Source organism: Typopeltis vanoorti, chromosome 3 (assembly GCF_054136105.1).
Source record: "Typopeltis vanoorti isolate ZY-2024b chromosome 3, IOZ_Tvanoo_1.0, whole genome shotgun sequence".
NCBI classification, from domain to species: domain Eukaryota; kingdom Metazoa; phylum Arthropoda; class Arachnida; order Uropygi; family Thelyphonidae; genus Typopeltis; species Typopeltis vanoorti.
In genome coordinates, this window is record NC_143551.1 from 31,443,920 (window position 1) to 31,468,146 (window position 24,227).

General features: G+C 35.6%; 1 protein-coding gene across 4 annotated transcripts in view; it reads left to right on the top strand.

The window, feature by feature from the left end:
* Positions 1 to 24,227, top strand: part of gig (TSC complex subunit tuberin) — a 943,661-nt gene that overhangs the window by 286,189 nt on the left and 633,245 nt on the right. For all 4 annotated transcript variants that reach the window (XM_090415521.1, XM_090415523.1, XM_090415524.1 and 1 more), the window contains exon 13: positions 13,140 to 13,283. In XM_090415521.1, coding sequence (XP_090271647.1) covers positions 13,140 to 13,283 — 144 coding nt within the window. The remainder of the gene's footprint in view (positions 1 to 13,139; positions 13,284 to 24,227) is intronic.

Consider the following 24,227-nt stretch of genomic DNA (forward strand, 5'->3'; position numbering starts at 1 on the left):
CAGTTTCGTAAGGAAAAAGAAAATCTTCTTTGTATCTATTAAATTTAATGAATTGACAAAAAAACATTACAGGCAGAGTTAATTACAATACTATCAACAAGATTTACTCAAAATAACCACCATTAGCATCGATCACAGCTTCAATTCTGCTTCGGAACCTCGAACAAGCTGATGCTACAGTCTCCCTGGGAAGGGCCGCAAAAACTGTTTTAATTTTATCCATTAACTGGGCTTTTGTATTACTGGAAGTGCGATTGGTGTCTTTTTCAACTGCGCCCCATACAAAATAATCCATGGGGTTAAGGTCTGGGGAGTTTGGAGGCCAAACATTTGGACTGGTGAAGTCGTAGAAATTTTCAGACAACCATTTTTGACTTTTCCCAGAGGTGTGGCAAGGGGCCGAATCCTGCTGCCATACATACGGCCTACCATTGGCTACCCTTGTTATCCAGGGCTTGACTACAGTTAGCAACTCCACGAACAAAGCCCGAATTCCAATGCCAGGGTTCTTCAACACCTGTTCCTGCAGATTTGCGAGGAATTCTGCTGTACGCACGCAATCAGATCGTCTGCTAGGGATCTTTCTTCTTGCTACATCCTCGTAGTCACCATTGCAAGTCTCTAGTTCATGCCTGATTGTTTTTACTGTATTCAGGGAGCATTGGGCAGCAGTCGTAATATCCTTATTTTGATGGTGGGCACGAATCATCATGATACAAGTTATTCTCTTCCATGATTCAGGTGGGTTCCAGCTATCCATCCTTTCTGACATCTTGTATATGAATGAAGAAGGGTCCAAACTTTTAAATGAAGAGAAGTGTGTGTTAATACATGTAACTTACGGAAAAATATAATTAATTATAAATATGTCAAATTTATCCCGAACACCCTGTATTATTTATTATTTTTTTTGATGGTATATTTGGTGAGTGGTCAGTGTATTTATGATGTTTATCTGTTGTATTTTTTCCTTAGAAAATTAACGTTTTATATTATATTAGTGCATATTTTTGTATTTCAATAATATTTAATGTTTTTATAGCATATTTTTATTAAGATATTGCAAGACAGCTGTAAAATAGCTCCAAAAATGCATGCTGTTAATGAGATCAGCTACAGCTTGAATAAGGAGGCTTGCCCTTTTAGAGCGGTTATTGAAAATGATTTAACTTTGAAAATCATAAAGTTAAAGTAGGTTATTAGACAGACTATTCGGAAATTATAGAATGTTGAGTGGCATTTAAAGGAACTTAGGAAAAAATAAATAAATTGCAAAATCAACTTTACTTGCCTGATCCATGCAACAAAGCATGGATCAGGCAGGTAAAGTTGATTGTAAAAAAGAACGATATTATTTGGTATGGCAACTCTCATAAAGCTTGCCATTGATGAGAGCTTTATAACTTCAAGTTTTCCCAGATCAAAAATTAGAAATATATCATATGCAGTTGGAAAACAAAGAAGAAAAGCAAAAGAGACCATCATTCTAGTAGGTACCAATGACTTAACTAGCATAAGTTCACTATGAGAAAGGATATAAAAAGTTGTTGGAAGAAGCGAAAGTAAAGAGTGAGAAAGTGAAAGTCATAAGTATTACCTGGATATGATTGAAATGAATTAAGAAGAGGAGGCTATGATGGCAAATAATTCTACACGTAAGCCGTACAGAAGGAATGGATGTATGCGAGTTGTTGGATATATAAAGTGAGTTTGAGAGAAGAATGGATTTGTAGAAGAGGGATGGCCTATACTCAAATGCATTTGGTATCAGGAGTCTGGAAAAACTATTAATTGGTATGAGACATAACACAGAATGGTGTTATGAGAGGCAGTATGCTAATGATGGGAATGGGCATTATCATGGAAATGATTGAGGAGGGAATGATTTTGTGTTTGTCTGGTTTGGACCTATCAAGCACATGCAAGAATGTCTGAGTAAGTAAGGTAAGAACAGAGATCTGCATGTTTTCCAACTCTGTCACACAGACAACAGAGAAGAGTATACAAAAAAAAAAACATACAGGTAACATTAGGTCTGTACACAAATGCTAGGAGTATAAGAAACAAAGGGTTAAATTTTGTTGCCTTGGCAAATATGTTGGCACCTCAGATTGTAGGCATTAATCTGAGGTGCATAGCGTATAGCGTCTCATGAGAAGAATGAAACTGAATTTATTGAGTTGTTGCTAGGCGTCTTCTGCAAGCAGTATGTTACAGAAGGAACTCAAGGTCAGAGTCTTAGATCTGATTAAAGTGTCAGAGGAGGGGGGGGGGGATTTCAGTTAAAGACATAACTTTAGTGACTGGTTGGTGACAGTGATCTTGCAATACTCAGGAAGTGGCTAAGTTTATGAATGTTCCATTCAGAAAAAGTTGCAAAGCAGGAAATTATCACTACCTGAGGAGTATGCTGGGTTATCTGCACCATGTTATCGGTTGTGATGTGAAGGATATCAGGAATGCATGGGAAGTGTTTAAATAAATACTTAAATGATGTGATATTTGAATGTGTCCCTAGAGTATAAAGAATATATAGGATAGAATGAAATGGATCCATGTGCACCCTACATCAGTAGCACATTATAAAAAATAGCTAGGTCCTTAAAGTACAACCTCCACACAGCATTTAAGCCCCACCATAAACTTGCTGCCCTTATCTGTTCTACCAAAGATCAGCTCCCTCCTCTCTCAGTGCCTGGAATTTATAAAGTACCCTGCTCCTGCAAGCTGACTTACTTTGGACAGACAGTTAGATCAGCAACCATCTGTTTAGAACACAAATCATACATCTGCAATCATGGCTATGGTCAACCCTGGCCTTGTAGACCATGTTTTGGATACAACCCACAGGTTCTCCTGGAGAAAAACCACCATGCTCCACCATAGTAAATTAAAAAAAAAAAAAAAAAAAAAAAAGACTGTTTTTAGAATCCATGGCAGCACTTAGAAATCAACCAAATTTAAATAAATACGGTTGCATAAAACTTCCCAAAATTCGGGAAATATTACCAGAGATCCCACTTTACATCCTAGGTCACCTACACCCATAGAGGACGCACCACATAGATAGGACTTTAGAATCACCTACGTGTTTCACTTAGTATTTGTAATCCCTGAAGATGCCTCAGTGCTGTATATCACTAGCACTTTCCTAATGATTTACAGCACCACTAGGAAAGAATTAAAAATCAGTTTTTATCCTTTCCTAGTGCTGTAAATATTCCATTGAACCTTCAAGAGTGAAATGGGTGTGTAATCTTATTAAGAGAGTCGTAAGAAAAAAGATGTGGAAGGAATACTGTGTGTATAAACATGATGACAGTTATGAAAATTATAAGTACAGCATATAATTTACAAATAAAAACAATTGTTATAGAGAAAGCTAAGAGTGAGTACGAAAAGAAACTTGCTCTGCAAGCTAAAGACAACCCAAAAGAATTCTGTCTTATACTGCAAGTAAAAGAAGGAATGAATACGAAAGAATAATTCTACCGAATGCAGGCAGCGTGAGGATAACAGGTGTTGTTCAACTAATGAGTGCCTTTTGCTAAAAGCTATCAACCTGGTATATGCAACATTGTGCTCACTTCTACCTCTTCACTGTATGAGTAGGAGGAGATACTAAAACTGTTGCATAAACTGAATAAGAATACAGGAATATATGAGCTATCAGCATGGTTGCTAAAAGAGTTTTCAGCTGAACTGACTATTCCTTTGACCGTCAGTATAATTTGAGTCTCAGAGCAGGGAAGATTCCATAGGAATTGAAAGAAAATAGAAAATGTATGTTTATCCCTTTGCACAAGAGATAATCCCATTGCAAAGACTGATGTACTCAACTATTGACCTAATAGTGTCTCTGGAATGGGAGGTAAAGATTTTGGAAAAGTTGGTTAGGGCTTACATTCAGAAATGGATTGACAGAAAATCTCTATTTTGGGATGAACAGCATGGGTTTACTAAGAAAAGGTCATGTTTGAGCAACTTTCTCACATTCTATAATAATGTTACTGTTGAATTAGGCAATGGAAATGGATACGTTATGATACTTTTGACACTATAAGGCTTTTGATAGAATATAACATGGAAGACTGTTACACAAACTGGTGAATATGGGATTGGATTATAAAATATTGGCTTGGATAAGAAGATGGCTGACTGACAGATATCAAAACCTGGTCTCCTGATTTCCTTGGAAATTCTGAATTTCCAAAAAAATAACACAAAGAAGTGTGTTAAATATGATACCAGATATGTGAAATTTTGATTATGATGATAGAGAATTTGTAGACTGCAGACACTAGCAAACAGGAGAAAGAGGGGGGTGATATGATTGAGACTCACAAACTTTTGAAAGGGTTATACAGAATACCAACAGTTGGATTTTTTTTTTTTTTTTTGCTGCCTTTGCTGTTCTCTTAAAACTGATGACTGTTCTAACCTTTTTGAGTATTTATTTCTGACATTGCTCATATATAGTCTAACTATCCAAACAGGAAAACAATCTTCCTTGGAGGTTTCGACATTGATAACTCATCATGGCTCCTATCCTCTAAGTTAACACACCAGAACAGAAGCAAAGTAGTTGCAATAACGATCTAATACAAATCATTTACCAACATACAGAATATCGGATAATTCTTATCCAATATTCATTGGCATTATGTGATTGGTCAATACTTGTAAGTTCACAATCCATTATTATTTTACAAAAAAAAATTTTTTTTTTTTTTTTTCAAAGTTAAAAATTGTAACTGCCTGACCTGTTACCAAAACTGTCTCAAAAATCCACAATATTTTCTGTCGTTAAGTGGATTTAAATCCTGTCGGCTGCGGCATTGTAATAATATCTATCTTTTAATTTTTGTTGATATTTATTTATTTCTTATTTATTACGTCGTCGCACTGAGCCTTTGTAATGTCTCTTTCTTATCAGTCGTAATACCGAGCTTATCGTCGTTGCTTGAGCTAGTTCTTCATGCACAAAACTTGTGATTATTCTTAATCCTTTTAGTCTATAGTTTTACTCCCTCCCATTTCTTTCAAGGCCGTAAGTAAGCTATTTCACGTGCTTGAAGTGGAGACAGAGGAAAAGCTTCTGGCTGGAATGAATTCCCTAATCTACCTTCTTGTACTTCTCTTGTATCGATCCTTAAAAATTTATTTTTCTTTTCGACTGCGCCATTAAGGATCACATGAAAGAATTGTTTTTCTTAATCTTAATAATTTTACCCTACATGCAAAAGAAACATTCAGCTAAGCATGAGAAATATCTCTTAAATTAACTCTAGTTCAAGCAACTCCTAAATCTTATCATTAGTCAGTCGTAGCTATCACTGTTCTTTGGTCACACAGGTTCTATATTTTTATGAGACAGTGCATTAGTAAAGCATGATCAGGCAAGCTATTAACAAGACAAACATGTTTATTCATTCGAAGACAAATTATTTACAAAATTTAAATTGCACATATCAAGTGTCTGGTTCAGCCTGATACAACTAGATAACAATGGAGACAATACAAATTATATGTCTAATTCTCCATACGATCATTCAAGCATTTTCGCTTAATCTTTAAGATGAAGACATTAAAATTTCACATAAATTTTCAGACATGTGGATAGACTTAAACACACTTTATCTTTACTCACGCTATAAACAGGAAAAAGTTAAAGCTTTTTAACCAAGTCAATTTTAATCCACATTAAATTTGTTTGCATTACACAACATTAGCAAATTCCTTAAAACGCTATATAATACTTATTCACATTCAAACAGAAGTATGGCTTTCCGAATTCTCTAATACTTTCTTTGCTAATCAACAATAGAACCAACATTCATTGCTTAATTTTCACAATCTAGGAATTAACATAAAACATCTTACAATCTTGCCAGCTCATTACATATAGTCCTAGATCCTAAAGGTATACGGGCATGTTCCGCTTCTTCCAAAAAAATTTTTTTTTTCCAATCGGGCTCTAGGTTACGGCAGCAATATTACTGCACAGACATAGATCATTGAAGAATCATACAGTAGGACATCTCGAAAAGACCATCTCCATTGCTGTCCAACTTCCCATCTTCATCAGAACTGCTGCTCTTTGCGGAATGCAACACTGCCCGTCCTCGGAAAAGACTTGACACACAAATAAAAATTCGAAACGAGAGGCCTTTGACCCCTCAATCTCTGTCTTTTATCTCACCCTTCCGACTTTGACCCTTCTTCAAATTAAGGCCCCCGGACTTACTGCCATCCATGTTATCGTTGAGTTTTGGCTGGAAAACTCTTAATCCAGTGACCTTGTCTCTAGCCTTAATTCTATTTGTCTAATCATCTCTGAGTTTATTTTTTCTTTAATTCTAGTGGTTCTTATAAAATTATTCTAACAATTTGTTACCAGATTTAATACAGTAAAAGTGAGTTAAACATTATTTTAATTACAAGTAGTTTATGTAAATTTAATTTCCCAAGTGAAATTGACAGAAAAAAATATTACTATGTTTTTTTCTATACGAGATTTTACAAAGGCCTACTCTCTCAAAAAAGTTTTTCACAAAAAAGTTTTTCTTAACATTTTTCTGGAGAAGACATGACTAATTTCACCCTTTTAGGCTTTTCTTTCTTTCTTTGCCTCAAATTGTACCGCATTTGAACATATTCTCTCTTTTTGGCATTAAACTTATTTCTCTTTATTGAAAGACTTGAAGCTAAATAAAGAGCTATTAAACTAAATATAAAGTTTGCAAAATCAGTTAGCAAGTGAACAGCATCTGTAGCAATAGCTAAACTCTGAGCTAACAATCCTCCCACTGCTTCTCTTATCATAAAAAGAAAACAGAGGATACTGGTAAAATGAAGCCTTCGCTGAGCTTGGTTATCAACCCCATTTTCTCTTTGCCTGTTCCATTGGTTGGTTATAAGAATTTTTGAATCTTCTAGGTGTTTCAATCATATTTATCGCTATTGTGCTCTGCTTACTTTCCCCTAAAGGCTCTCCCGTTGCTTTGTGATCTTTTACTAGCTTGACGTTCGAGATAGAGTAGGCCTCATTCAGGGCCTTCGAGTGACTGTTCCCTTCAGATGATTGACTTAATGAAGAGTCAGTGTGGTCATTAAGACATTCCTCATTATTTCTCTCAGTCCGTTCAGTAAGTTTGACTTTATTGTCACTCCTTTGTTCTCCCTTCATGTGTTCTCCCTACCTCTGTTCTTTAAAACATTGTCATCCTTGCCTGAACGTTTGTTACCCATTAGAAAAACCTCATTTCTAGAAAAATCGCAAGAGAATTTGTATTTCTGTAGAAAGTCAGTTCTCAAAATTATTTGTACGCTCGGGCGAGATGTCCTAGGGAGAACCAATAACTCTTGCCAAGTACACAAATTAAACTCTGGTAAGTATTATTTAACTCTCGCTTTCCTTGTTGCACATATCTTGGGCGTTGAAACTCCCATTAGTTTAATCGGTCTCTTCAGTTCAGTTATACCCTTCCATACACTGGATTTTATTCTTTGAAAATAACTTCCAGTTATGACAGCGGCCTGGGAACTGGTATTTAATAAAACGTCACAAGGTATTCCTTGAACCTTTCCCCTTATGGTCATTTTTGACTTCCTTGGGTATTCTCTTATCTTGTTCTCTCTTTTCCATGGTCTATTTGCATAACCCTGATGAGTATGCACAAGATTAGACTTGTATCTAGCATTTCCGTTGGAGGGTCTCTTATTTCTAAAACAATTGCAAGCCATGTGCCCACATTTGTTACAAACAAAACATTTGGGAGGCTCCTTTCTGTTCTTTGCCTCATTATTCCCCTCTTTTTGAGGTGCAGTTAATTCAGAGGTCTTTGCTGTTAAATCCCCCAACTGCTTAATAACTGCATCAAGTTGCTCCATCATAGGCTATTGTGGCCTTTCTACTTCTTGTCTTATTATCATTCTTAATTTCTCTATGTTGGTAGGTCTTAAATCCTTCAGGATGGTTATCTCACTGTCAGTTATTTGTTTAATGTTGAACGAATTTCCCCCTTCCTACGATCTTTAATTTGTTTTCCCTTACCCTTGCTTCAGTGCTTCTCACACTTACTTTTACAAGAGGAATAATCTTCCTTTTTAATTACATTAATTTGGCTGTTTTAATAGAAGCAGGACAAATGTCTGCAAGCTCCTCTCTCTCTCTCTCTCCTTCACAGCGAGGTAACATTCCTCAAGATTTGTAATCCTCTTTTTGTAAGCAGTCTCCTTCAGTTCTTCCTTGACTCCTAATCTAAATTGGTGGAATACCACCCAGTCAAGGTGAGGTTTATCTTCCTTGGAGACGCTTATACTGCAATTGTCAGTAGTCTGTTGTAAAAATCTATCACATTTTCTTTCTTATCCTGAGCACACCTCTGCAATTTCCAAAGGTTAGGACTCAAGCTTCTTACTTTGGAGAACTGGTAAATCAAGGTTTCCTTAAACTTCATGTATTCCAAGGTGTCCCTAGGAATGAATATGGGGATCAAAACAGGAAGTTCTTGGTCTTCCCAACCAGTTTTCTCCTAAATAGAATTAACAGTTGGAAGTCTGACCACCTTCCAACCTTTCTTAGCTCTTCAACAAAGCTAAAGAATGCTAATACATCATCATTTTTGTCACCAGAAAATTGCGGGATGACAAATTGAGGGTTAATTGTACGGAAAAATTCTACGTTGTCCATTTTGGTATTATTTGATTGGTAACTTTGATTGGTAATTTTTAACTTTGAAAAAAAAAAATTTTTTTTTCAAAGTTAAAAATTGTAACTGCCTGACCTGTTACCAAAACTGTCTCAAAAATCCACAGTATTTTCTGTGTTATTAAGTGGATTTAAATCCTGTAGGCTGAGCCATTGTAGTAATATCTATCTTTTAATTTTGTTGATATCTATTTATTTATTATTTATTATGTCGTCGGTCTGCACAGTTAGCCTAGTGGCTTTGCGCTTCGTAACCATGTGCCTGGGGAAGGAGTGTCCCAGGTTCGATTCCCGTCGAAGATGTGAGGAACGTGAGGATCTTCCTCAGGCATAGCCAAGTTGGCCGGTCTTGGGCGCGGGCAGTAGGGTTTTTTCTGCCAGTTTATCTGGTGTTTTTCATCCCGCAAGCAGGCAAACCGGCCCCGTGAACATATTCTTCTACAGCAGCCAAAAATATATCCCCCAACAGCGGCAGACTAGGCGACAGGTCGGTTGGGAGTGGTACTAACAAATAGTCACATCTAAGTAACACGCGGACCCTGCATAGGAAGTGGGAATAACTCATAGTGAAAGAAGATTTATTATGTCGTCGCACTGAGCCTTTGTAATGTCTCTTTCTTATCAGTTGTAATACTGAGCTTATCATCGTTGCTAGTTCTTCATGCACAAAACTTGTGATCATTCTTAATTCTTTTAGTCTATAGTTTTACTCCCCCCCATTTCTCTCAAGGCCGTAAGCAAGCTATTTCACGTGCTTGAAGTGGAGACAGAGGAAAAGCTTCTGGCTGGAATGAATTCCCTAATCTACCTTCTTGTACTTCTCTTGTATCGATCCTTAAAAATTTATTTTTCTTTTCGACTGCGCCATTAAGGATCACATAAAAGAATTGTTTTTCTTAATCTTAATCATTTTACCCTACATGCAAAAGAAACATTCAGCTAAGCATGAGAAATATCTCTTAAATTAACTCTAGTTCAAGCAACTCCTAAATCTTATCATTAGTCAGTCGTGGCTATCACTATTCTTTGGTCACACAGGTTCTATATTTTTATGAGACAGTGCATTAGTAAAGCATGATCAGGCAAGCTATTAACAAGACAAACATGTTTATTCATTCGAAGACAAATTATTTACAAAATTTAAATTGCACATATCAAGTGTCTGGTTCAGCCTGATACAACTAGATAACAATGGAGACAATCAAATCATGTGTCTAATTCTCCATACGATCATTCAAGCATTTTTGCTTAAGCTTTAAGATGAAGACATTAAAATTTCACATAAATTTTCAGACACGTGGATAGACTTAAACACACTTTATCTTTACTCACGCTATAAACAGGAAAAAGTTAAAGCTTTTTTAACCAAGTCAATTTTAATCCACATTAAATTTGTTTGCATTACACAACATTAGCAGATTCCTTAAAACGCTATATAATACTTATTCACATTCAAACAGAAGTATGGCTTTCCGAATTCTCTAATACTTTCTTTGCTAATCAACAATAGAACCAACATTCATTGCTTAATTTTCACAATCTAGGAATTAACATTAAACATCTTACTTACAATCTCGCCAGCCCATTACATATAGTCCTAGATCCTAAAGGTGTACGAGCACGTTCCGCTTCTTCCAAAAAAAAATTTTTTTTACCGATCGGGCTCTAGGTTACAGCAGCAATACTACAGCACAAATGTAGATCATTGAAGAATCATACAGTAGGACATCACGAAAAGATCATCTCCACTGCTGTCCAACTTCCCATCTTCATCAGAACTGCTGCTCTTTGCGGAAATTAACGCTGCCCGTCCTCGGAAAAGACTTGGCACACGAATAAAACTTTGAAACGAGAGCCCTTTGACCCCTCAATCTCTATCTCACCCTTCCGACCTTGACCCTTCTTCAAATTAAGTTCTCCAGATTTACTGGAGGGTTTTTCTTCGCCACCCATGCTATCGTTGAGTTTTGGCTGGAAAACTCTTAATCCGGTGGCCTTGTCCTCTCTAGCCTTAATTCTATTTGTCTAATCCTGTGTGAGCTTTTTTTTTTTATCTTTACAATTCTAGTGGTTCTTATAAAATTATTCTAACAATTTGTTACCAGATTTAATACAGTAAAAGTGAGTTAAACATTATTTTAATTACAAGTAGTATTTTATGAAAATTTAATATCCCATGTAAAATTGGCACAGAAAAAAAATATTACTGTTTTTTTCTATACGAATTTTTATATCTTCTTTATACAATATTTAGCCTGTTATCAGAAAAACTTAATGAAGCCACCATCAGCATCCTAAGTCTCGGTCACAATTTTGCTATTGCTGTTGACAAGTACCAGTGCTAGAGCTGATGTTCAACATTGAATGCAATATCTGTAACTTGGCTCCTGAAATAGCTAACAACATTAGGCTTGAAGTCACGAGTATTCTTTCTAGATTTTTGCCTCCTATAAGAAATCTGTAATCTTGCCAACTCAGCGCTCAGGAAACTATTCCAGTCAGTATAGTCATCACCATAGCTGCTGATACGGGAAGTGTTGCTGTTATTCTTAATGTCACTGAATCCAATCAAAATAGTGATATCATTCTCAGAGAATGATCCATGCTCCACTTACAACTTAAAATTATGAACACACTGTCTCAGATCAAAAAATTAAAGTCTTCTCAAAAAAGTTTATGGCCTCCTGAAATAAAAAAAAAAAAAATAAAAATAAATAACTCAACTCCCCCTTGGCTAAAATCCCTCACTCATTGGTCACACCACATTCTATTTATACAAAAAAAAAAAAAAAAAAATACCCAGTTTAAAACTTCTATTGAGAATTTAATGTTAAATAATGCAGATATATTGGTTAGTCTTTGATATCACCTCAGTGTTCACTAACATTCCCTTAAATAACACCATATCACCTTATAAATGAAAACCTTTTTATAAAAGTTTTTTTTATTTCTGATATCACAGATCTCCTTTCCTATCTATTCCAGATATTTCTCTTGGAAGAACAAAATTTATAAACAGGATACCACTATCAGTTTTCCCCTCTCATTCTTGCCCTTGTCTGTTTTTTTATGGAATATTTTGAAAAACAAGTTCTTGACTTGCTGCTCTGAAACCTTCTGTCTGGTTAAGGTAATGTGGTGATTTGTTCTTTCTTTGGCCTCATTGCAGACTCAATAGTCTTCCTTCTCTCACCTCAATAGTCTTCACCCTAGAATCCAACTCCTTTTTAGATACCTTAGTAACATGTATACCTAATAATAATCTGTCCTTTTTAGTATACATGAAACACACTCACACTGGTAGATACATATTCACAAAATTTGCCATCCCCCCCCTCTCAGAAATATGGTATCATTAAAACACTGACCAATAGAGCCTATAATCTTTGTTCCAGGGAGGTCTCTCTTGCAGCAAAACTTAGTCGTATGCAACACACCTTCTTAACTAATGGCTACAGCTTCCACAGTATCTAAAAGAATAAGCCCTAACTCCAATCCTCAACCTTCTCTTCAGAAGAATCTTAATAATGCTATCATTAATATCCTATGCCTAAGTTACCTCAGAAAAAGTAACCAGAACCTTAAAGAAATACAACCTCTGCATGGCTTTTTGAAACTAACCACTTTTATTTGCTTCACTAAGGATCAACCCCCCCCCCCCTTCTCTCTCTCTCTCTCTCTCTCTCTCTCTCTCTCTCTCTCTCTCTCTCAGTTCCTGGTGTATATAGAGTTCTCTTTTCCTGCAATTTGGCCTATTATGGACAGACAAGATCAGCCACCATCTGCACAGATTGACCATAAAAAATACACCTTGTAGTCATGGCTATAGTGAATTGGTTCCTGCAGGCCATGTTTCAGATACAACTCGTAGAATCACTTCGAAAAAGACCACCATGCTCCATCACAGCAAATTTAGAAGAGAAAGACTGTTTTTAGAATCTGTAGCGGCTTTCAAATATCAGCTTAATTTGAATAAATATGATTACATAAAACTACCCAAAATGTGGGAAATGCTAATACTTCGAGATCCCAGTTTATATCCTACACTGTTAACAGGTTCCCACAGAAGGCACCCTACCTAGTTAGGACTTTAATGTCTTTTGTCCACATGTTTCGCTTAGTTTTATGCTGCCCGCCTCTGTGCGCATGTGTGCTTGTGTGCACATTATGTCTCATATTGTACTCCCCTGATGATATCTCAGTGATGGCAATGACATGTTGGAAGAATTAAATATTACTTTTAATCCTTTTTCGGTGCCGTTTCACTCCATTAAGCCTCTTACATGAGTTTCTCCTGGCACTTAAGCATTGCCACATGGAATAAAGCTGTAAAATGTGTATTTTGCTTTAGTGTTTATAAATACTCTTTTAAAATGTTATTTATTATATTCCATATATATATATAATTTTTTTTCCTCCTCTCCAGGCACTAGAATGTGGTCATACATCAGTAGCTCTTGATGTTGTTCATTCAGTGCAGCAATTAGTAAAAAATTCTGACACAGATCTAAATGTAATAACCTGGGAATTAATATTGGATATTATTGAGCGGTTACTCTTATGTCCTGAGGTGAGTCCCAAACATTTCATCCTGAATTTTGTAACTTGAAATCAAACATTGATGACAATGTTTCATGAAATGTTATTTGCAACACTTACTATTTATAGACCTGTTAACAAATTCTTTTTACTAATGATCTATAAGAATAAAATGTAGTTCTGTGTAAAACATGTTTATTTTTTACTTTTATAATACATCCAGGCCTTAACGTGTTTTGCAGTTAAGTGGAATTAGAAAAAATAATACCAGTTTTATCTTTATGTGATGCAAATCTCCAGTCAGTGTGATAGTTGAAAAAGATTTGAATTGCATGCTGAGGTTACCACACGTCAGGCAGACAATAATCAACTCGTTGCCCACCTCAGTTTGTTCCATCAACCATCAGAAGCAGAATTGTTACTTGTTTGTCTCTCTCAGTAGTAAAGTCACAGAGAACCTCAAACAAAAGGCAATAGATGTTGATAACATTCAAAGAAGCATGTTATTTTGTTAGGAAGCTTGTTGTCAGCTATACAAAAATATATGATGGAAAAAAAGGAAAGCCAACACTATTCAAATGACTCTTCAAATATTTCCTTAACAAATCCTTTTTTCATTGTTTATTTTATACAATAAACATTTAATTCTATAATTACAATTTATTTTCATTATCTTTTACATGATATACAATTAAAAGGTTATTTAAAAGGCGTTTTTAAAAATCTTTGAGCTATTCCTGAAGGTCACAGACCAATTATAATTTTTCCTATTGATTATATTAAGATTATATTTCCTATTATATTAAGGTGTTTCTATTTTGAGTGATACATTCACAGGGTGAATTAATGAGCAGATTGAATTTTATGTGAATTATATAACATGTATTTTAGAATGTGTGGCCAAAGCATTGTGTATATACTCTCTTATGATAAATTCATTTTCCCCTATCTGAAAACAGGTGTTTTCAGATAGGGGGAATTTTTTCTTAGCCTGTTTTTTGATGTACACAAACTTTGGAATAATATTATTATCCTTTCATCTTTTAAGAAAAAAATTAAATAATTAAGTATCAAGGCCTTTTTCTGCTTCAACATCTTGAAACAACATACCTGTCTTTTAATGTCTCCTTGTGTGCTGTTCTTATGTATTTTTATTATCTGAGACCTCCAAAGAGTAAATTACTCATCGAGGGAAGCTATACATCACCCAAACCAGCTGTCATGCCTTCTCTTAAAATTATTCACACTAGATGTACTCACCTCTTTAAGAGGCAAACTGTTTCACTCACTCACTCACTGTTCTGTGACAGCAAAATCTATTTCTTAGCCCTTTCTTAACTTGAACAAACTTAACTTCCATGGAGGGACCTTGTGTTCTCTCTCTCTCTCCCCACTTTCTATATAAAAAACATCAGACACTATACTACAACTCCCATTCAGAAGTTTCTAAACTGCTTATTACATCACCCCTCTTTATCCTGTTCATCAGAGTCTATAGTTGACATACTCACAATCTCTCATCATAATCCTAATATAAACTTTATAACTCTTCTTTGCACTCTTTCCACATCCTATCCCCTTGGAACCCAGGAGACCAAATCTGCACACAGTAGTCAGGCATGGTCTTATCAAGGTTTGTTTTAACATCACAATTATCCTCTGAGTTGTATTTGCAGATTTTGCTATGTGACCTTTGACCCAATTCCTCTCCACTATAATGCAAAGATTCCTATCCTATTCGATTCCTTGTAGCTAACCCTGCTAATATAATATGCCATTGGAAATCCCCACACCCAAATGCATAACTCTACACTTACTAACAGTGAACTGATAACCATTATCATTTTCCTTAATTTTCAGTCTATTCAAATCATTCTCTAATTGCTGGATATCAGTAGTGTCTCTGATTGTCTTGCCTATTCTCTGCATCATTATTAAACAATTGAAAAACTCCTGTTCAATTCCTTCTAATATCATTAATGAAAGATTTAACAACAATGGTCTAAGGACTAATCCCTGGTGTACACCACTGATCACCTTAAATCTGGCAGATTCACATCTACCACATACTTTCTGTATGTTGTTGTGTCTGAATAAGCATTAAAAAGGTTTATATTAAAATATTCAGGTCACAACATTAATTCTACTCAGGCAGAGAACATGGAACGTTGGCAATAGAAAAAATAAATTGTTTGTGAATACAAGTCAAGATAAAGTTAAGGAATTGTATAAAATTGTATAAAGTTTTTAAATATAATCTGTATTAAGTGTGGGCCTGATAATAGAAATCCATGTAAGCTGGCAAAATCCGTTTGAAAAACCAGCCTCTTGCACTGAAATAGTAAAACCTGTGAGTCAGGGTTCAAGGGTCATTTTACCATCCTGCATTATGAAAGTATCGGAAAGAGAAACCTAAGCATCTTCCAGGAATAGGAGGCAGATACACATGTGAAAGAAATAATAGAGGGAGCTAATGAGATTGACGTGGACACACGTGACCAAGTTGGCGCGTATCGCAAATATCGAGATTTAACGAGAGGAGAAAATTGAACAAAAAGGCCTTGCATGAAGATTCGAACTCTCTGATCCTTTTTTCTTCCTGGATTCCGATCTCTCGGAGTGGTCCTCCTCGTCGTAGGAGGGAAGTCCCTGGCCAGTCGCGGAAGGCAGTTAGTTCATCCGTCGTAGCATTCGTATTGGGCCAAGCTATGTCCGTGTTCTAGGATAGCTGTGATGTTGTCGTACGACGGAGGGACTAAATTGAGCCATCCATTCAAGGCGATGTTAACGTGCCACCTCCCATGTTTCCCTCGGAGATTCTGCTCGCACGGATCTACGGAAGATATCCTCCAAAGCGATTACATTTGAAGGCCTTGATGATTAGACAAGGCGGGAACAAGTTTTAAGAGTCCAAGGACAAAAATGGTAATGTAGACTTTTGAAATACTAATTCCAGTTGTAAGAAGAGAGTGAATTTCCTGTGTGAACGTTTAAATTGGACTGAACTTAAAGAACTGTAAGAGTGGCCTACAACTAGATACGTGTCTGAGACAGAGTTAAGAATTGTTTGCCCAAGAGGCCAAATAGATACAAAATTATGTTAAACTAAAAGTGTAATTGTGCTGATGTGTTCACTGATAGCCATGTGTATCCGAATGGCTTAATGATAATCTATGAATTGTATTTTATGATTGTATTTAAGGTTATTAAGATTTAGTATGTGTGATAAGTACGAGTTAATTAGAGCTTTTGATCTGAGTTGAGTGCAACCATATTATCCTGTTTTGAAGTGTATTATAGTGTATCGCCTTTAAGCTCATTAAATTGTTTCATTCATGTACTTGCCTGATCTGCCTATATTATATGAATTCAAAACTACCGCTCATAAAAATAACAACGAACCAAGCGGGATAAACCCATGAATACTAATGCAATAAGTAAGCCGCGACTGTAAGAAAGAAAAGGACAAGCGAAGGGGAGATAAATTTATGCTTGATCAAATAATCATTAACTCTCTAAAGGGGTCACCCTGAACAAGAATCCTTTCTACCTAGGTATTAGCTGGCGCAGCATAAATATAAATGTGTTAATACTTATAGGGTGAACTTCTTCAGATTGTTTGTTTAGGACATAGAGAGGCCAATAGGACTGCAAAGCACTGAATGAGAGAATATTTGATTGTAGAGTTTAAATTATAAGGGATAAATGTGTACAAGTAAGGAACAGTGTTAGACGAGTTTTGAATTTAAGAAAGATAGAATATTGGATTAGTTAAGAAAGGGTAGAAAATGGGTAAATAACTAATTAAGTAAAGAAAAGGCAAACAAGATAAGAAAAGGGCAATAACATAAATAACGGAGTCGAGAGGATAGTAAAGACAAAGGATAAGAAAAAGTCACAACATAAATGGCGCAGCTGGTAGGATAGAGGAAAGATATAAAACAATAGAAGTTAATCTAAACGATTAGAATACAAACGTATTATAACAAATAAGCAGGGAGATAAATAATATAAGAAAAGCACTAACATAAATGGCGCAGCCGATAAGGTTAAGATAGAAAAAGGTTTAGGTTAGAAAAGTTTGAATAAAATACAACCATTGTATAAATAAAAACAGGAATTCGACATAACAATGTGGTATGTCATGATGGTCTGTCAACCATCCACTTATTCAAGTCAAAAGTTTATATTCCAAACCCTTCTACTCCAGTTTATGCAACAGCCTTTCATGTGGTATCCTATCTAGTAGCTTAAAAAAATCCAACAGTATCATTGTCTATCCATTTATCCAACATGGCCATAACATTGTTATAAAATATTTTTGATTTTACTAAAGGAAATGATTTTCCTTTAATAAACCAATACCATTACCTGTATAGTATATGATGTCTGTCAGCCTGTTTCTGTATACAAGTTATTACCAACTTCAAAATCTTCCACTCCTCCAGAGATATCGATAGGTCAGTAGTTAGATAGATTTGTTTTTTTTACATCACCCTCGACTTCCCTTTAGTAAATCCATGTTATTCCTCACAAAGTATACCTTGTTTGTCAATCCATTTTTGTATACAGGCTCTTAGCAACTTCTCCAAAATCTTCACCTCCACGCCAGAGATACTGATAAGTTGGTAGTTAGACCCAACGACTTTTCCAAAACTCTTTTACAATGGAACTATCAGACATTCTTTCCATTTCTGTAATATCATTCCTGAGCTGGGACTCAAGTTATAGAAACATGTTGAAAACCCTAATTCTGCTGAACATTCCTTTCAGATGAAGAAGGGCAGATGAAATATCAGCATATGTGCTGATATTTCATCTGCCCCTATTGCTGAATTCTTATCCAGGTTATGCAAGAGCTCTTGAACCTTATAGAAGATTTTAAAACATCTGAACAAATTCTTATATTTGGTTTGAATGCATAGTACTATTCAGATACAGCAGTGCTTGGTTAAGTTTTCATAACAGAATCTTTAACGTAGGAAATTTCTGTATCTTTTGTTTTTTGTAATCATTATCCTTATTTTGTTTGAACTGAACATCAACTTATTAGTTAATGTATATGTTTCAAATTGAAAGAGAAATTTTAAATAATTTCTGTTCAGATTTTATTTTCATTGGATTTGCTTTTTCTCCTTTTACTAGGGTTGCCAACCGCCAAAACCTATGATTTTGAGAGATTTTTTTTCAATTTTTTTTTATGAAAAAAAAAGACCAAAGATGTTTTATACTTTTTTAAAATTTAAATTATAACACACACGTTTATAGTGATGATGGCAAATTAAATTTGGAAACTGACAGCAGAATTAGCAAAGCTGCTGTGCACTGTATTATGTACACCTGGTTGATATATCTTAGCAAAGTGAGCACTTATTAATTGATCAATCTCATTAGCTTCTGACACAAGAGTAGTGCCACCTGCATATAGTAGTTATTCGGCCACATTCATTCTCTCCTTTAGTTACAGCATTATGTTGAAGTTCTTGTGGATTGTGTTCAGCCTGTATAGCCAATTTCTTAGTTTGATTTACCTTTCCTCATATAATACTGGTAACTTTTCTTGCCTGTGCTTTATATACTGGGGGGGCTGAAAAGTTCTGGTAAGCACCTAGAACAAAAATGATATTAAAGCAATTGATATAACTGCAAGGAAGAAAATATCTTAAAACCCTTTAGCCCCATGTGTGATCAAATTACAATTATGTTCTTTTTCTTTTAGGATGTATACGAAGAGTTGCTTTTATATAATTTTTGTTCTAGGAGTTTATCAGAACTTTTCAGACTCCTCGTCATATATCATAACTCCTCTGAGTGTTATTCTCATGATGTCATGTTTTCTTGAATATAACCCGCACTTTTTTCCCCCCAAATTTAAAGCTAAAAAATCGTGGTGCATGATATATGCAGGGATTTTCAGGAACTGAAGTTTTCAGGAAAAAACTGAAAATGGGTATGACTACCAAGAATTTCCTATTCGCTACTGCTATTTCTGGCCTTGAGAGCAGTTTCCTAGTGTGCATCATCACAATCATCTACCCAAATAAATAGCATTATCTTCTTTCCCATTATTTCAAGCAAAAATTACTAGTAATTTACAAGACTTGAGATATGTAATGAACAATCCTTCACAAATGACTAATGAGAAGTGAAAGCAGAATGCGAAACAGACAGCAATGGTAGGCCAGTAGAGATAGAGCAGCTATGCTTTCACTTCTCATTAGTCATTTGTGAAGGATTGTTCATTACGTATCTCAACTCAACAATTGTCAGCTTGCCTTTGTCACTGAGTCATATGATTGGTGCAGTATTAACAAAAGATCACATGACTCAGTGACAAAGGCAAGCCGACAATTGTTGAGTTGAAATGCTAATTCTCTTCAACCAATTTCCATGAGATCCGAAACTGCCATAATATTCGCTATATATTTCTTAATTTTAGCATATTCACGATGGGATGGTGTTTTGCACATTTCTCATTCCGATAGAACTTACCATTACATTTGTGTATTGCTTTCATGTTGCGCGGGTAGGCTCAACTGACACAAAGTTTCAACCCTTCAGTTGAATTATATTGCCACTTCCGTGTTGAGCTGGTGGCACACACACATCATATGACATGTTTCAATTCGTGGTAGAATTTTATTTGAAGTTAGCCTTTGTGATCTGTATTAATGACATCAAAAATTTCAAATGCAATCAAACAAACATGTATCATGTAAATGAAAAATTGGACATTAGTTACTATATTTGTTGGTGCAACATATGGTTTTTGCATGAGTATACAGCATGCTTCTGTGGGAGGGGATATGTGATTCATTAGTTAGTGTCGTTTTTTTCCCAGTTGTCTCTAGTTGCACTATTTGTTGAGAAATATATTACACAGACTGCAAACGTCTGTACCTTATTCAGTGATGCAATAAAACTACTTGTTTTTCTTGCGTCTGCAGTATTGTGGTCGTTGGGGAGGGCATGTTGTTTACTATGGGGAGTGAGTTACTATTGCTCCAACATGAATGTGTTTAAACTTTTTATTCGTGTGCGAGGTACAAGCAAAACTTTTTAATTTCTTTTTTCATAAAGTAAAAACAGGGGTGCGAGTTATATGCGAGGATGAGTTATATTTAAGTAAATGCGGTATTCCTTCCATATCATCTTATCAACCTTATTGATTAATAAGGTTGCACATCAATTTTACTCCCATCATATTTGGACTTTGAACTCTAGGGATGCATTCAGATTCTGCTTTGTTTAATTTTTCAGAATTTCCTATGCATTGCTGATATCATGTCCATTTAGTGATTCATTTCATGGGACCAAATATAGTATTCTCCTGAGTTTGTCATAATATTTAGGTTTGATTTTCAGTGTCTGCAATATTGTGTTCCAACTTTTCCTAATTGGAACATTTATATAATCAATTTCCAGGAAAGTACGGCATTTATGATCATTGTCATCAAATACTGATAAAATAGTCGCATTCTTAACTGACATCCCTTCTGATGTTACAATCAAATTTAATGCTCTTTGATTTAGAATTCCTTTGAGAAAGGAATGAGAAAATTGTCTCGCAAGAATTCAGTAATTTCTGCTTCAGTCTTGCCATGAGATTTCTCTTCTATCCATGATGAGTACTCATTTAGTCCAATCAGGTAATTGGACAATGCATTTCATCAACTCTAACAACCGAACCACCTGGTATGCAGCAGCACCCCATCATGTTTTTCTTCCTGTTAGCCTCTAGTTTAGTTTACACCAGAAAGCCTCAAACCCACTGCTACATGGTACATTATCGCTTTTGTTTCTTCCCTAAAAGTTTATTTTTTTCATCATCATCATCAAATTCCTGCCATGTACCCTCAAGGGGTGTACAGGATATGATAGTACTACACGAAAAAAAAAATTACATCATTACTAACTTCCTATCTACAATTTTCCTCCAAATCAGTTTGTTACTTGTCAAGACTCCAACATTATCAGATCTTATATTTCTATTGTCTAAGGCACTTTGTACCGTATCAATCCACCTATATCTTGGTCTTCCTCTGGGTTGTTTTGTTGCCAACCTGGCAGAGAACACTTGTTTTGCTAATCTTTCTTCGCCCATTCTGTTTAAGTGACCATACCACCTGAGATTAGCTCTGCTAACGCATTCCTGGATGTTGACAATGTCAAGTTCTTTCCTAATATCCTCATTTTTAATATGATACTGCCATTGATGCCATCTGTTTCACCCCTATAATCTTTCTCAGGACTCTCATATCTGCGGTCTCTAGTCTTTGGTCAAGTGTTTTACTTCTAACCCAGCTCTCAGATCCATAAATTAAAACTTGTTTGAACACTGTCTTGTATACAGCTAATTTAGTGTTCTGACTAATTTCTCTCTTATTCCATATGAATTTATTCAATTGACTTCCTACCATACCAGCTTTGCTGATTCTGTTGTCTATTTCTATATTTAATTTACCATTTTCAGTAAAAATCGTGCCTAAGTAGCTGAAATGTTTCACTTGTTCCACAGGTTCTCCATTCACAATACAGTTGACATTTTCAATGATTCTGCCTATTTTCATTGTCTTTGTCTTTTTATTGCTGACTTTCATACCATATCTATTACAACATCTACTCAATTTAGTCAGAGAATCCTGCAGACTTGTAGCGGATTTATTTAGAAGTATAATATCATCCGCATAAAGCAAAGAGCTGATATTAATATCTCCAATTTTGATATCATGTTTAATACCACTTTCCTTCATAATGTGATCCATATAGATAATGAATAACAGAGGGGGATAATGTACATCCTTGTCTCACACCAGATTTAACATTAAACCATCTTCCTGTACTTCCTTCAATTCTAACTGCTGACTTACAACTCAAATAAAGACTAAATATTGCTTGATATAATGCCCCATTGACACCATATAACTGTAGCGTATTGAATAGCTTCTCTCTTGGCACCTTGTCATATGCCTTTTCCAAATCAACAAAACTTAAATACAGATCTCTGTTATATTCCCATGCTTTCTAGACTATTTGTCGTAAAGTGAAAATCTGATCCTGACAGCCTCTATTTGGCCTGAATCCAGCTTGTTCTTCACCAAGCTTTTCTTCCACAATTTTTCTCAACCGTTTCTCAAATATACTTGCAATAGATCTTGCCAGGAACACTCAGTAGGGAAATACCTCTGTAATTCTCACACTCAATTTTATTTCCCTTTTTATATATGGGTACTATGAGAGCTCTACTCCAATCATCAGGAATTCGTCCCTCTGTCCAGGCTTTCTGAACTATGCAGTGCAACCACTGTAAGACTCTTATACCACCGTATTTCAGCATTTCTGGTCGAATATCATCTACTCCTGCTGCCTTTCCACATTTCAAGCCTTTGATGGCTTTTTCTACTTCAAGTATGGATATGGATTCCTGACTGCATGCCTGGTAAGTGTTTTTTACTTCTGTGCTGTCATCACTGCTTGTTTCATTTTGCAGTTTTTCAAAGTAATTACTCCATACTTCAAGAATATCTTTTTCTTCCATTTTCATGTCACCTTTATCATTTCTGACTCCTGTTACAGCACTCTTTCCTCCATTCCTAAGTTTCTTCAACAACCTCCAGAATATTTTGCCACCTTCTTGATATTTATTTTCTATATTCTTGCCAAAGTCCTCCCATGACTTTTGTTTAGCTAGTTTTACATTCTTGCATTTGTCTCTGTATTCTCTAAGAGCACAAGCTGACTTATTTGACAGGAACTTTTGATATGCTTTTTTCTTTTCCTTCACTGCCTCTTTAACTTCCTGTGTCCACCAGGGAGTTCTGATTTTTTTATCCTTGCAGACAACCTCACCACATGCCTCTCTGGCAGAATCAATCAATGTTTTCTTCAGAGTTTGCCACTGAATCTCCAAGGTTTGATTCCTGTTCTCAAACTCTTTCATTTTTTCTTCAATAATCTTTGTGTATTTTAGTCTACGGTTCACATCTGAGAGCTGCTCAACTTTTTTTCGTTTTAAAACTTTCTTACATGTCATTCTTTTCAATATGAAATTCAATTTTATCCTGCTCAAGACTAAATAGTGATCGCTTCCAATTTCAAATCCTCTGTACACTCTGGTGTCCTGCACCAGGGAGAAAACATCACTATCCACAATAACATAGTCAATGAGACTTTTCTTATTCCTAGCCTCTTCTCTCCATGTGAATTTGTGTACATTTTTATGTTGGATCTCACATGGTGTTAGTAATAACCAGTCCATGTCCTGAGCAGAAATCCAACAGATATTTGCCATTATTATTAGCTTTGCTCTTTTCTCCAAATTATCCCAAAATATTTTTGTATGTCTCACAATCATTTCCTACTCTGCTATTTAGATCCCCAACAAGGACCAACTTTTCCTTTTTCATTGTGTCAGTTGCTTTTTCTATAGCCTCAAAAAATTCCTCCACTTCTACCTTAGTAGAATCTTCTGTGGGACCATAGGCACAAATAAGTCTCATTGTCCAGTTCCCCATTCTCATATTTGCCCACATTACTCTACTTGTGACTGCCTGCCTGCCATTCAAGAAGATTAACCTCATATTTTGTGTTGAATACTATGGCTACTCCTTCTTTTCCTTGATTGTCATTGCCTGAATATAACATTTTGTATTTATTGCTCAGAAAGATCTCACCAGTTTTTGTCTTTTTTGTTTCAGTTACCCCTATTATGTCGATCTGGTACTTATCTAATTCCTCAGCTAGCTCCATTTCTTTGCCATTCAGGCTTCTTACGTTGATAGTACCAATCTTTAACTCTGGTGATGTTGAGTTGGGGTTTGTTTTCAGATTTGTTCCAGTAGCTGACTTTTCGCTGTTCGCCCTGGTTCCCTGGCGAAAACAATGGGGGCCTTGTTTAACCGGGCGACGCCCCAGCCAGCATGAAATTTTGTCATGTCGTACCATCATTTTTCATTTTGGTTTAACCAATAAGAAT